The sequence below is a fragment of the Montipora foliosa genome, chromosome 3 (assembly GCF_036669935.1).
Source record: "Montipora foliosa isolate CH-2021 chromosome 3, ASM3666993v2, whole genome shotgun sequence".
In the NCBI taxonomy this organism is placed as follows: domain Eukaryota; kingdom Metazoa; phylum Cnidaria; class Anthozoa; order Scleractinia; family Acroporidae; genus Montipora; species Montipora foliosa.
This window is the reverse complement of record NC_090871.1, coordinates 66,057,322-66,070,955: the sequence shown is the minus strand read 5'-3', so window position 1 is coordinate 66,070,955 and position 13,634 is coordinate 66,057,322. Positions and strand designations below refer to the sequence as shown.

Here is a 13,634-nt window from a genome sequence, read left to right as displayed (position 1 = left end):
CTTTATTTGTCCCTCCGAAATTCAGCCGCGTTTCCAGGGCCTCTCTTCTGTGCCTCCCTTGTCGTGGAGGAAAGAGACCCCGGCTGAACTGGTCACGAGTACCCAAAATCTGGGACCTTTTCCAAATGCGTGTTAGGGAAGGGGTTCAGTGTAGGCCTTGTCATCATTTGGCACGCATTTGATTGATTTTATGGCCAGACGACCATCAAAACTTTTAGCAGCAAGGTATTAACTACAAATGAAATTTGACGTGAAAGGCAAAACGTTGTTGTCTAATCGATCGGCAGAACAGAAAATAAACTCGCGTGCTTCGAATTTCACTTATGTCCGTGTGAAGGTCCGGATTCAAACTTGAAAAAGGTCAAGTAATGATGCGTCGAAAAGGGGCTCAACTGAACAATGTTTTTATTGCTGCGAAGCGAGGGCAGCGATCGAGCAGCAACGTGTTCTGGATTCGTAAGAACATTGGACGAATTCTCGAATTCACCAATTTTTCACAGAATGCACCATAATTAGCCAGAATGCAGTGCGCCATTCACCAGCTTTAACTAAAATGCATTGCACTTGAGCAGAACGCCGCCAAAGAGTTTGGAGATTGCTTAAGCAGGAGGTCCTGAAAATATTCGATAAAACAACACATCATGATGTAACATTGAAAACTCACAGCGATTCCAAATCTAGATTAAGTCCTGGCATATAAATCTTATTGCGCAAAGTTCTGTCCCGAAACCTGCAACTTTACTAAAGACTTCTTACTTTCGCTGCAAAGTTTTTCTTTTATTCCTACAATTGATAAACCAACTAGGGTCAACAGTAAGTCAGCCACTCTAATTGATAATATCTTCGTGAACCAAATCGGTAGGGAAATCACGAGCGGTAATATAATCTCGGATATAAGCGATCATTATTCTCAATTTTGCATTATTAAGTCTTTCAAAGTAAAGGAGTTACCCCGAAGAACTATGTATCGGAAATTTTCAAGAGACACGGAGGAAAAAATTCATTCAGAATTATCCGAGATCAACTGGGATTTGGCCATGAGAAACTGTGGAGATAGTGCAGATGCTGGTTTTTCTAAATTCTTTAACAGCGTTAACAAAATAGTAAACAAACATGCGCCCCTTCGACCTTTATCAAAGCGCAAAGCCAAGCAATTTTCTAAACCCTGGATCACTAGGGGGATACGTAAGTCAATACAGGTAAAAAATTCTCTATTTGCATCTGGAAATTATGAAAAATATAAACACTATCGCAATAAATTACTTACACTTGTTCGCTGCAGTAAGAAGTCGTACTATCATTCATATTTCAATAATCATATGACAAATGTTAGAAAAACTTGGATCGGGATTAATCATCTCATCGGCCGAAATAAAAGAAGATGTAAGCCTATTGTTGCGAGCCCTAATGTGCTCAATGAATTCTTTTCTTCCGTGGGTCAAACACTTGCGGCATCTGTTCCTCCTGCTAATCATCATTTCGGTGATTATCTCCCTGCTGCTAATTCATCTAGTTCATTCTTCTTCGCGCCAGTCACTCCCATGGAATTCGAAACTGAAATTCTGCTTCTCCCTACTAACAAATCACATGGCTTATACTCTTGTCCTGTTCGCGTATTGAAATCTTCCAGTAGTGTACTCTCTCGACCATTGGCATATATAATGAATAATTCCGTTTTAACAGGACAATATCCATCTAAATTAAAGCACGCAAAAGTTGTTCCCATCTTCAAGGGTGGCGATGAAACGGACCCAAGTAACTACCGTCCCATTTCTCTTCTTTCGCTCTTCAATCGGCTCTTTGAGAAAGTTATGTATAATAGATTAAAACCTTATGTCGAATTAAGTGGACTTCTGTACAATGGCCAGTATGGTTTTCGTGAGAATATGTCAACTCAGCATGCAATTTTGGATATTGTGAATTCGATACAAAGCAATATGGATAACAAATTGTTTACTTGCGGTGTTTTCCTCGACTTCAAAAAGGCTTTTGATACTGTGGATCACTCAATTCTTCTGAGCAAGCTATATCATTACGGTATAAGGGGGCCAGTAAACGAATGGTTTTCATCCTATTTAAATGGCCGTGCCCAAACTACTCAAATTGATAAACAAATATCATCTAAAAGAAATGTGTTAACAGGAGTCCCACAAGGCTCTGTTCTAGGCCCTCTACTTTTCTTGATATATATTAATGATATTTATAATTCTTCTAAGAAGCTTTCTTTTTATTTATTTGCTGATGATACAAACCTGCTGTTTGCTGACAAGGATTTGAAGTCACTAGAAAATGTAATCAACATCGAGTTGCAGAAAGTCTGTGACTGGTTGAATGCTAACAAGCTGACCATAAATGCAAAAAAGTCAAATTTTGTCATCTTTAGACCATCACAAAAGAAGCTTAATTATCAGATTAATATAAGGATATACAACAATGCCTCAAATTGTGATACGTTTCTGGAATGCAAAGATTATGTAAAGTTCCTGGGCGTTCTCATCGATAAAAACTTAACTTGGAAATATCATATTGACTACATTGCTTCTAAAATCAGCAGGGTTGTAGGAATTATATCGCGATTAAGGCACTCTGTCCCTCTGAATACTTTAATCCAAATTTACCGTTCTCTGATCTTCCCATATACATACTACGGAATTGCTGCCTGGGGCCAGGCTGCCCAGATCTACTTAAGGAAGGTCTTTATCTTACAAAAACGAGCTCTTCGGCTAATGTTCTTTGCTGGTAACAGATCTCATGCTATTCCTTTGTTTGTCTCTGCTGATGTCTTACCACTCAACATGCTTTATTTTGAAACAGTATGTTCCCTTATGCACGACATATCTACCAATTCTGCGCCTCAGAATATCTGTGATCTTTTTACTTGTTCATCTGACGTTCATATATATAACACTAGATTTTCTGATGCTGGTAATTTATACGTTAATAAATCAAGACTAAGACTTCAACTTAATTCGTTTTCCATTTTCGGAGCTAAGCTGTGGAATTGCCTGAAGCCTGAACTGCGTAAACTTAGGAAAAAACCCTTCAAAAATAAACTTCATCAATTTTTGCTTGCGGTACTTGGTAATGAGGATGATTATGTTGATGTCTCTACGTTAATGTTAAAAATTACTAATTATCATTAATTAAGCTCTAGTAGCTCTTATTATTCATTTCTTATGTTATGTGTATTATTATAGTTCTTGCTCTTCTATGTAAATTCTAGCTATCTGTGAATATATGTGTATATCTATTTCTATTATTATTATTATTATTATTATTATTTATTTATTTATTTATTTATTTATTAAACACTGATGTAATTTTATTGTAAATTATACAATCCGCCCCGATTAGCTTTGCTATTTGCGGGTTGTATAAGATTATAAATTCTGTTTTTATAAAATTAATTTAATAAATGATGATGATGAAATGATGATGAGTTCTGTCACTATGGGCCTGTCTACATGAGGCGAGCCAGCCCGGTAAGGCGGGCTGGCCCGCTTTGCGGAGACCTCGGCTAATGCCTATTTTCTATGGTAAATTCTCGATTCGTTTGTATGAAAAGGCAGGCTGGCCTGCTTGCCGAGATCTCGGCAAGCCGGGCTGCAAAATGCTCATCATAAACGGTCCAGCCCGGTTTGCCGGGATGAAAAATTGTCAGGACGCGTGGGTTGCCTTGAAAACGCAGCCAGATCTAAGATTTGCATTCTCACAGGATTATTTTTGCATGTTTTGTTTAAAATTCCATTTCGTACTTGCTTGAGCTAAAATGAACCTTCATTTCGAGCCAAAATAGTTATCCCTTGCGTGACTTTGACGGTTACAAGGTCATACAAACACTTTAACGTAGTTGAAACAAAACCGGGTACTCAGCGTTTCCATCACAGTGTTTCTGTGAGAAATGCATCTATTAAAGCCGCCAAAACGGCCAAGTGTCATCTGACGTGACTTCTCGACCTCGCCGACTGCAACGCGAAAAGCGATGGAGCACGTTCACAATGTAACGCGACACAGCTCTAGACACCAAACACTTGTAATTCATAGCCCAATACATTCTCAAACGGAAATGTCATTTAAGAATAATACAAGAATAAATACTCCTTTTTCTTTGGCCATCTCAAACGTCAAGTAAAAGATAATTTCAAATGATGCCTTTATATCTGACGTTTGTCACCGCTGTTTGTATATTATTTCTGATAAATATGAATTCAGCCTAGGCCGGAAAAACAAGATTCTTATTAGCAAAAAACTGTACATGAATCAGTAGAAACAGAATGGGTGAGAATGTTCTACAGCAATGCTTTCTGTTAGATACACTGGTTTAGTTCTTTCTTAAGTTTCTGTAAAGCAAGTGGCTGCCGGTAACTTGAGGCTGAAGTCGACATTATCCTGCCTTGCTATAGCAAAATATTAAAATACAATAAAAAATACGAGCGATTGCAAATAAAATCGCTCACGGCTTCCTCGAAGGTTTCAGTTCAGTTTATTCATCGCCATCTTTGTTTTGAGAGACCAGTTGATAACCTGCTTGATCGGCCTCTTCTTTCTGCTCTCGGGATCTTATCCACCAATGCGAAAGCACCAGAAACACAAACACGGCAACTGACGTCATAGCATACATGATGAACGTTTTAGGTATACCGATACTGTTAATAATGACACCGCTGACCAGTACTCCAATGCACGCTCCCAGACCCCAGTGAACTCCTCCAATGACGCCTGGGAGAGAATGTGTAATGATCGTTATACCAAATATTTTATTTTTTTGCATAAGAAATAACTATCAAATTATGGTTTGTAGAGCTACAAGCAATTGCAAAAAGAGTTGAGACACTTAGTGTGAATAACCGCAAACTCACTATGTTGAGCATGCGCGGCGGTTACTTAGCGACCAAATCCACAAATGATACTTCACAGGTTTTACGGGCACACTTAACAACAGCAGAATTACTGTAAAGGATACACACGCGCTCACGATGCAAAACTTGTCTTTTCATTGTTAACACTAGCAAGATATCGGGACCTAACGATCAGTTAAGATCACCGACCGTTTCACATGTACCTCCGCAAATGTCATTTATTGCATAACCTGTACGTTATGCAATAAATTATACATTGGTGAGACAGGTAGACGACTAGGTGACCGATTCCGCGAACACCTTCGCGATGTTGAGAAGAATGACAAGGATGCATCTAAGCCAGTCGCTCGCTATTTTAATCTGCCTAACCACTCCAAAAAACACATGGCTATCTGCGGCCTTTCCCTACATCTAGGTACGACGGAAAGCCGCAAGAATCTGGAGAAAAAATTCATCTTTCAAATCGGCACCCTTAATCCTCACGGTATTAACGAACGCTTTTCATTTAACTAATATATTCCTATTTTTCACGTTGCCATGTTACCACCAATAGCGTAGCTCCTACTCTACTATAAAAACTACACGTAACCCATAATCCCTCGATTCGCTCTGACGAAGGGCTAACGCTCGAAACGTCAGCTTTTAGAATCTCTGTACGGTGGCCAATTTACATTATCAACTCCGTTGATAAAACCAAATTTTTGTATACTACTTCCCCACCGACGCAGCACCACAGTTTCTTTAGAAACTACCCCTTCATTCTTTTATTGATCCAGTTGGGAACAAAAGTTGCAAAACTCGCCATAAAATGGTTTTGTTTGTCTTTCATTTTTCTGCAATTTGATTGGTTACCTTAAACAAGCCTTGAAATCTGATTGGCTGTTTTGTTTTGGTGTTCCTTTCTAATTGGCTGGGAAAATGGTGAGCGGATTTAGAGCAAAAAATAGTGCGATTTGGAAATAAATCGCACTGCTGAGAGCCAATCAGATTGCAAGGATCAGCAGTGATTTCTAAATGGATGTAATAAAATATGAAACCAAAGTCCACAAACAGCGCACCCTACAGCCTGGTGGTCACAATAGGGCCGTTTATACGAGAGAAAATAAGCCGCGGCTTACTCTGGCCACGGCTTACATATAAGACGCGAACACCCCGTATAAATGGTAAAAAATCTACGTTCACGGCTTTCTCAAGCCGCGGCTTATCCTGGCCTGGGAGTTTATACTCGTATAAATAGTTCCTTTCGCGTATTATGTACGCCGCGGCCAGAGTAAGCCGCGGCTTATTTTCTCTCGTATAAACGGCCCTAATGTGGACTTTGGTTTCATATAAAGTCAGTGCGCGCTGTAAACGTTGCAATTTTTGTTTTTATTTCAGCGTTATGTTGCACGGACATTTTTCAGTTGCTTTTAAACCACTGATGGAGAGGGAGTTTCCTGGAAACATTGGGTTCACACTTAAAGTTCTTGGACGCAAATATTAACTTTTCTTTACTATTCATTTGGAAGAAAGTTACTTACCTTGTACCGTGGCATAGGAACCGGATTGCAACGAAACAGTCCCACCAAATACGACACAGGAAGACCAACCGAGTCCGTACAACAGTCCCTGAATACTGTGTAATACCACACCTAGCCAGGGATTGAGGACAAAGGCGAGACCCAAGAATACTGCTACATAGAGTAATAAACACCCAGCAGCAGTGGAAATAAGTCCAATTCTATCGATGCACATTCCTGAAGAAACATAACCAAGCAAAGCAAAGCAGTAACGCAGACCAGATGCGACACCGACCATGTATGGCTGAGCTCCGAGGTCATCTAAGTACCATGGTCCAAAGTTCTCTTGCATTCCATTCAGGATACCGAAGTAGCATGTCACAATAATGATGATCATGAAGTTACCACCGCAAAGAAGCTCAAACGTTTCAGAAGCATTAAAAATGGGATGGTCGGATGATTTGTCATCTGGGTACTTTACTTCCAGAAAGAGAACATTGATTATTGCAAGTGTGCTAAAACCGGCAAAAAAGTAAAATGAAATATGGTAGTTCTCCACTACCTCCCCACAAACTTTCGATTTGTAAAGACTGATTACTCCTCCGACCAAAAACGAACCAACAGCGACTCCAAACTCGCCCCATATTCGGAAAGTTCCGAATTTCTTTACGTTTTCTCGAAGGAAAACAACCAACAATGCATCTGTCATGGCAAAATCGACAGATCCGATAATTTGGAAAATCAAAACAATGGTCAGAAAAATGATGAAGATTTGCTTGATCTCGTGTTCATCGATTTTACGAGCAAACGCAGTGAAGTTCTTGTTTGCAAAGTGATTTCTTGCATCACTGCTATTGCCTATCTCTTGTCCCAGTACGATTCCGTTAGGAGTAAATAATAATGCCTTTGTCACTGTTCTGTTTGCTCTGGTTTCGAGACACATTTGCTTTTGTGGTTGAACAGCAATAAACATTAAGTTTCCGGCCGTGAATGACACCAGTGAGGCAAGTAGAATAACTTTATGTATTTGGTACTTGTCACCAAGTATTCCCCATATTGGTGACCCGATAAATTTTGTTAAGAATCGCAACCCAAGTACAGCACCCGTTTGACCAGCCGTAAGTCCAAGTTGTTTGAAATACAAAGCTATATAAGGAAATGAACTTCCGATGCCAATGTAAAATAAGAAATAATAACATTTATACAACATAGAGGACAGTTGTGACGTGTCTTGTGAAGACTGTCTTGAAATTTCTCTTCCTGCTTTCCGATTGGTATCCTCGTCCTCCATTTTGTTTTCGCTAACAGAAGTTCCCGCTAGCGCTCTTGAGTCTTCTCATTTAATGTTGCGAGAGAAAGTCATTTCAAAATCAAACTGACTCATTCGTAAGGTTGGGCATTCAGACTTATTTACATAATTATTCATTTTTCATGCTTGGACAGTGTTAGCCTGCGTGCAAGCGGTAGATGTTGTGTCGCCAAGAAACACTATCAGACGATTATCAGACGCCATATTGGAAGAGCGCGGGATAGGTCTGGGCCCCGTGACAAAACGACGGGGTCGACCCTCAAACCGGGCCCAGACCTAGCCGCGCGAATCCAAGATGGCGACCTCATTACGAATTCCAGTTTTTTCGACTATCCAACCGCCTGCGTGCAGGCTAATATCGCTAAAACAATGCAGTCGCATATGAATTTAAATTTGAAGTCACTTAAGTTCAGCGGATCTCTATTAAATGAGAATCGTGTCATATTTGTAAGCGTTAAACAATCCCGAAGTTCGACAAAAGTCAGTGCATAAACAATAGTGATTTTGAGCGGAACTGAGAGCGGTAGAGGCTATTTACGAGATTTGTGGGGGAGGGGTGGGGGTAGGTGCGTTTGTTGCATTGTTCAGATCCTTGAGCAACATTTGGAGCTAAAATTTTAGATTTCTTGGCTGTGATAATTCGGCTATCCCAGAAACAGAAAATCGGTACTTGATCCTTGACATTACTTTTAATATATCCTAAATGTTAATCTCCGAACAATATAGTTTACTGAAAGAAATCAAGCGGTGTGGTCTTGCCGCAGCACAGTCACAAATTGACTTATTTTTAGATACCCTTTACGCGCGAAAACAAACAAAGGTCCGCCACTTTAACCAACCAATAGAAGCCGTGCCACGCTTGACCGCTTCTGTCATGTTACATGCAATCTTCGCGTAAAGCCTGCTTGTTTAGCAATTCTAGTTTTCGTGCATTTCCGGATGCGCAAAAGTGCCATACACTACTACAATATGGAAAATATGGCATGATGAAAGCTTTATACAACCTAGTTTTAGTATTACTGGATACAATATTTCTGAAACGCTTAATAACCTTAAGCTGATTGTTAACACGATCACAGATGTCGGAAACATGTTCCCCCTAATAGAGAAATAACCCTCGCGCTTACGTAGGTAATTTAAGCAATTGTCTTTATAGACACCTCAAAAAATTCAAGCGGCTCCGACGGGATTCAAACTCATGACATGTGCGATGCCGGTGCAATGCTCTCCCAACTGAGTTCCCATTATATAGAGACCTGGCCTCGGTTGTTCAAAAGGTGGATAACGCTATCCACTGGATAGATCACTATCCAGCGGATAAACACTAGCAACACCAACTGAGTTATCCAGTGGATAGCGATTTATCCGGTGGATAGCCATGATCCACTCTTCGAATAAATGGGGCCTGAATTTTTGAGGTGTTTATAAGAGACAATCGTTTAAAATTGTTTAGGTAAGTGGGAAGATTAATTCTCTTTTCGTGTATAGTTTACTGCCAGATTAAAGGTGTACGTCTGTAGGAAGTGCATCTCTAGAGGTAAGATTCTCTATTGCGTCAGGCATTAATGACTCCATCTCGCAATTTTTCCTTTCCACAGGGTAGTATTTTGATTTTCCAAGACAGGAGCATGTAGCACTATGTTTGTGTTTATCGCACCGCTCAACACTCGGGATATCCGAAGTGTTTTGTCCAAAAAGAGATAACTCGAGGTCACTTGCATGACCTGGTACCGCAGGTTCACGTTTATGTACGGACCGAGTGTATGCACTGGTATGATTTTGACGAGTCTCTGCGCTAGGTATGTCAGCCTCATTTGCGCATTTGTTATTTCTAGATATATGATTTCCTCCCGTCTTGGCCTCGATGAAATCCAATATATTCTGAAAATGATTTCCACCCGCCCGCCACGTCGTATCTTTCATTGTGATAGGTTTTTGGCCATTGGATATTGACAAGGGCGCCATATTAGTGTATCTTGAATTTTGCTCGAACATTTCCAGCTCATCTAAGTTGAAGTCGAGTGGCTTAATGTACGAGGTGCTACTAAAAAGAACGTGAAAAGCGTTTTCATGATCAGCGTCGGCCTCTACAAAACCATCCGATATCCAGAAGCTGTGGCCAGCGCTTGTTGTGCCTGTAAAGAATTAAGGAAACCTTGCTGGTACTGGGTGCAGACAAAACGGAGTTTCAGAAACGATGGTAACCTCGGCAACTAAACTGGCTCCACAAAACAATAATATCGTTGGTCAAAAGAGCAGAAATAATCATGCCGTGCGCATTTTAGCACATAAAATCATCAAATTTGAGGTTTTGACGAAAACGCGAGCATACAAATGTGAACCTTTCATTTTCTTGTTTACTCTGAAACCTCGCGCACCCAATTAATTTTTTGGATACTTCGCAGGCTTAAACGATTTCATTTCCTTCGACCTTTTCGAGCCAAACGTTGATGACAAAATATTTCACCAGTAAAAAGGGCGTGGGTTTGAATCCAGTTTAAGCCTGAAATTTTCAGGCTTAAGTTCCTTTCGTTACTATTAAAGTAGCGTTCATAACTGCGAAGATCTCAAACTGACTTAAAGGGCCAGTTTTTTCAAGTTTCAATCAATTTGCATCCTCTCTCCATCCATGGATGCAAATAACAAAGAATAGCTTCAGTGCACTTCAGTTGTTATTGGCAACAAAAGTACACCATTGATTTTTGGTCTTGATTGATGCAAAGACGTATTTTAGTGTTTTTAAGTTGGACTGAAATAGCGTGACACTGCCTCTTTAACTAGTGTAAATTTAATTGAACAAGCTTTCAATTTTTTTACACTATTAACAATGTTGTCAACTTGATAAAACACTCCAGACTTAGGTTCAAAGGCACGTGTTGAAGACAATGTCGAAACCGTTTAAATGGCCCTTAAAACACGTGCACGTTTCAAACGTGTTATAAATTTCTGATCGCGGCGTTTGACGAAATTCACTCTTTCCAAGATACTCAAGTAAAAAATCAGCCAGCCCGCATACTTACAGTTAAAGTTATGCGACCTTGAACGCGAAGATTTTTGAAATTTCCTGTTGCAACATTTTGTGCAAGGCCACCTCAGTGCCCGATGATATGCCCTTCTGTAAGGAAGCCACCTGATACCGTATATCAAAGGGTTCAAGAGACTGCTGACCAGTGGTAACTGGAGCGCACACAAGCCGAACAGCGAAGGATAGTCCACTGAAAGAGTACCAAGTGTAATGGCTATCTGAAATAAATTAGAATAAAATATAACAGAGAAGCCTAGATGTTTTGGAATTGATGTTAAAGCTTTATGTCTTGGTATTTAAATGTTTAAAATTCAAGCGGTTCTGTTTTGCTTGAAATCAAAATGATAAGCGGGACAATTGTAACAACGGTTTATTCAATTTTCTGTTTTGATTCTTGATCGTAATACTAAAGAGAGGAGATATTCCTTCCACGTATGCACTGTATTTTAAGGCACAGAGTCTCCATAGTGATTAATATGATGGGTTTTCTTTACACGTTCCCGCAGTTGACCAAACTAATGTAATTTAAAAAATAAAAAAGAAAACTGAAATAATCATACAAAAATTTGGTTTTATCAACGGAGTTGATAATGTAAATTGGCCACCGTACAGAAATTCTAAAAGCTGACGTTTCGAGCGTTAGCTCTTCGTCGTTAGCCCTTCGTCGCTCTGACGAAGGGCTAACGCTCGAAACGTCAGCTTTTAGAATCTCTGTACGGTGGCCAATTGCCATTATCAACTCCGTTGATAAAACCAAATTTTTGTATACTACTTCCCCACCGACGCAGCACCACAGTTTCTTTAGAAACTACCCCCTTCATTCATTTGAAATATTCATAGTTCGAAAGTACGGACGCCGAATGCGAAACTGTTTTTAAAAATGTATAAATGATTTCAGCAAAATTTCACCCCATATAAGAAATTAGGGATCATCTGGAATGTAAAAAATTTCGGCTCATGGAAGAGGGATCCTAGGCTCAAATCCAGATGCTAGGCAAGTATTGAGGTTAACGTTCGCGTATGGAAATCAAAGCGCGAAATAAAACGTCACGGATTAGTCGGGTGAGACCGATTCGGCTAACTCAATGTTGTATCCAAGTTAAATCCCTTAGGAGTAAAACGTTTTGTTCCAAGTATTTTGATATCATTTAAATATGACTGCTACATTATCATGCAAATGCAACACATAAAGAACCTTAACCAACGAAAGGTTTCAATTGGGTACAACATTGAGTCAACCGAATCGGTCTATTGCTCTATATGGGGTGACAAATCGCGATGAAGTGTCCTCTGTCAGCTCTCTTACCATCCAAGGCAACAAGCAACAGAAATAAACAGCAACGACCAAAGCTGCTAAAATAGTGAGATCTTTGTTATCAGTAGGGTCCGCCAAGTGGGAAACTTCACGCTGTTTAGCAGAAAAGCTGAACCCGTCATCTTTTCTCAACTTGGTACTGAACGATCCCTTGTTCGATGTGCTGAATATTGCGTAAAAACACAAGCAACTGACTAACAACAAACACATGAGGAAAACGACGAAAAATCCCGCCACAGGATTTTCGTACAGGAACAGGCAAAAAGTATATCCTGTATCCTTGGAAACGTGGAAACCGTCTAACCACAGCAGAGGCCACGTCGCTATAAACGCGGAGATTATCCATTTTCCAAAGAAAAATGCAACGAACAACTTTCCTTTCCATTGTTTTCGATAGAAGCGCGGTGTTAAAGTAATGAAAAATCTATCTAGTCCGAGAAGAGTAATTGCTAATGTGGCAGCACAACGAAGAAACACGATACTCCATGCTTGAAGTCTGCACAAAGTAAAGTACTTGTAGAAATTGTTTCCTTTGTCAAAAAACACGAACAAAGAGACAACATTTGGTCCCAAAATATTTAAAATGTCTATCAAAGAGATCGTGACGAGAAGAAAACTGAAGGTACTCTTTCGTTTTGTGAAACACAAAATGCTAACAACAGTTAACAGGTTTCCTGCTAATATAATGAACGACACTACAAACACTGTAGTTATTAAAGCAATACGAATCTCTGGAGATGCACTGTTGAATGTTTGTTCTCCATTAACATTCTCTGATTCCATGACGCTATCGGTTTGACCAGACTGAATATCTCTTTCCTGAGTCAGTGTGTAAGAATAACGTACTGCCAAACAATAAAGTAGAAATCATGGACTGCATGTATGCCCAAGCCAAAACTTTTGTAAATGGAAGCCTTTGCATGCAACTAACCGCAAATTTCAATAAAAAGCGTTGAAGGGCCAATGATACGGAGTTTCAATCTGTTTTCCCACTCAAGCGGGAATGATTTCTAACACGATGCTACACAATTGTTACAGGTTGAAAATTCTCTAGTTTTAATACGAAACAAATACAGCTTTGTCATAGAGAATAATTTATCAGCCAGTGTAGATAACGTAACATTTTTCTGATTGGTTTTAAATATTTATCTCTTTGACAAAAAACAGGTCTTATAAAATATTGATTAAAACCGATTGATTATTGTGATTTATGCCCAATTTGGCATAATTTCACAATTGAGAGAATGGTACTCCTCTGTGATTGTGGTTTTTACGACTGGACGATAAAGTTAAAAGAAAAAACAAAGAAACGAATAAACAATTTTCAGTTTCGGCCCTTGTTTATTAGTAACATTTGCCTTATTTTTAAAATTTTAGATTATGCTTGAGTAGTAACAAGAACGTTTATCATCAATATTTCATATACGGCTGGCTCATTGATCCTCATTAATTCCTTTTCTTACCGCTTCCAGAATTTTTAATGAAATTTTGATCGTGGTTTTATGAATATGATAAAAGAAAAATAATTCATTTTGAATGGAATACAGAAAAGGGAATTACAATGGTGTGCTCTCCATTAGTCGTTTCTGAAGAGTTAAAAAGAAGTGAAGATATTTCCTTGGATTAT

The 13,634-nt window shown here is 39.3% G+C and overlaps 2 protein-coding genes across 2 annotated transcripts; both read right to left on the bottom strand.

Annotated features, from left to right (window-relative positions):
* Positions 1-4,019: 4,019 nt before the first annotated feature.
* Positions 4,020-7,752, bottom strand: LOC137995610 (major facilitator superfamily domain-containing protein 6-like). Its single transcript, XM_068841136.1, has 2 exons — positions 6,380-7,752; positions 4,020-4,719 (listed from the first exon to the last, which is right to left on the bottom strand). The coding sequence occupies exons 1-2, from the start codon at positions 7,647-7,649 to the stop codon at positions 4,484-4,486; spliced, it is 1,506 nt and encodes a 501-aa protein (XP_068697237.1). The 5' UTR covers positions 7,650-7,752; the 3' UTR covers positions 4,020-4,483.
* Positions 7,753-8,357: 605 nt separating this feature from the next.
* On the bottom strand, positions 8,358-12,868 carry LOC137995607 (type-1 angiotensin II receptor B-like). The gene is made up of 3 exons (XM_068841134.1): positions 11,999-12,868; positions 10,688-10,910; positions 8,358-9,802 (listed from the first exon to the last, which is right to left on the bottom strand). Exons 1-3 carry the CDS (start codon positions 12,788-12,790, stop codon positions 9,168-9,170), a joined length of 1,650 nt encoding a protein of 549 aa, XP_068697235.1. The 5' UTR covers positions 12,791-12,868; the 3' UTR covers positions 8,358-9,167.
* Between the last annotated feature and the right edge of the window lie 766 nt (positions 12,869-13,634).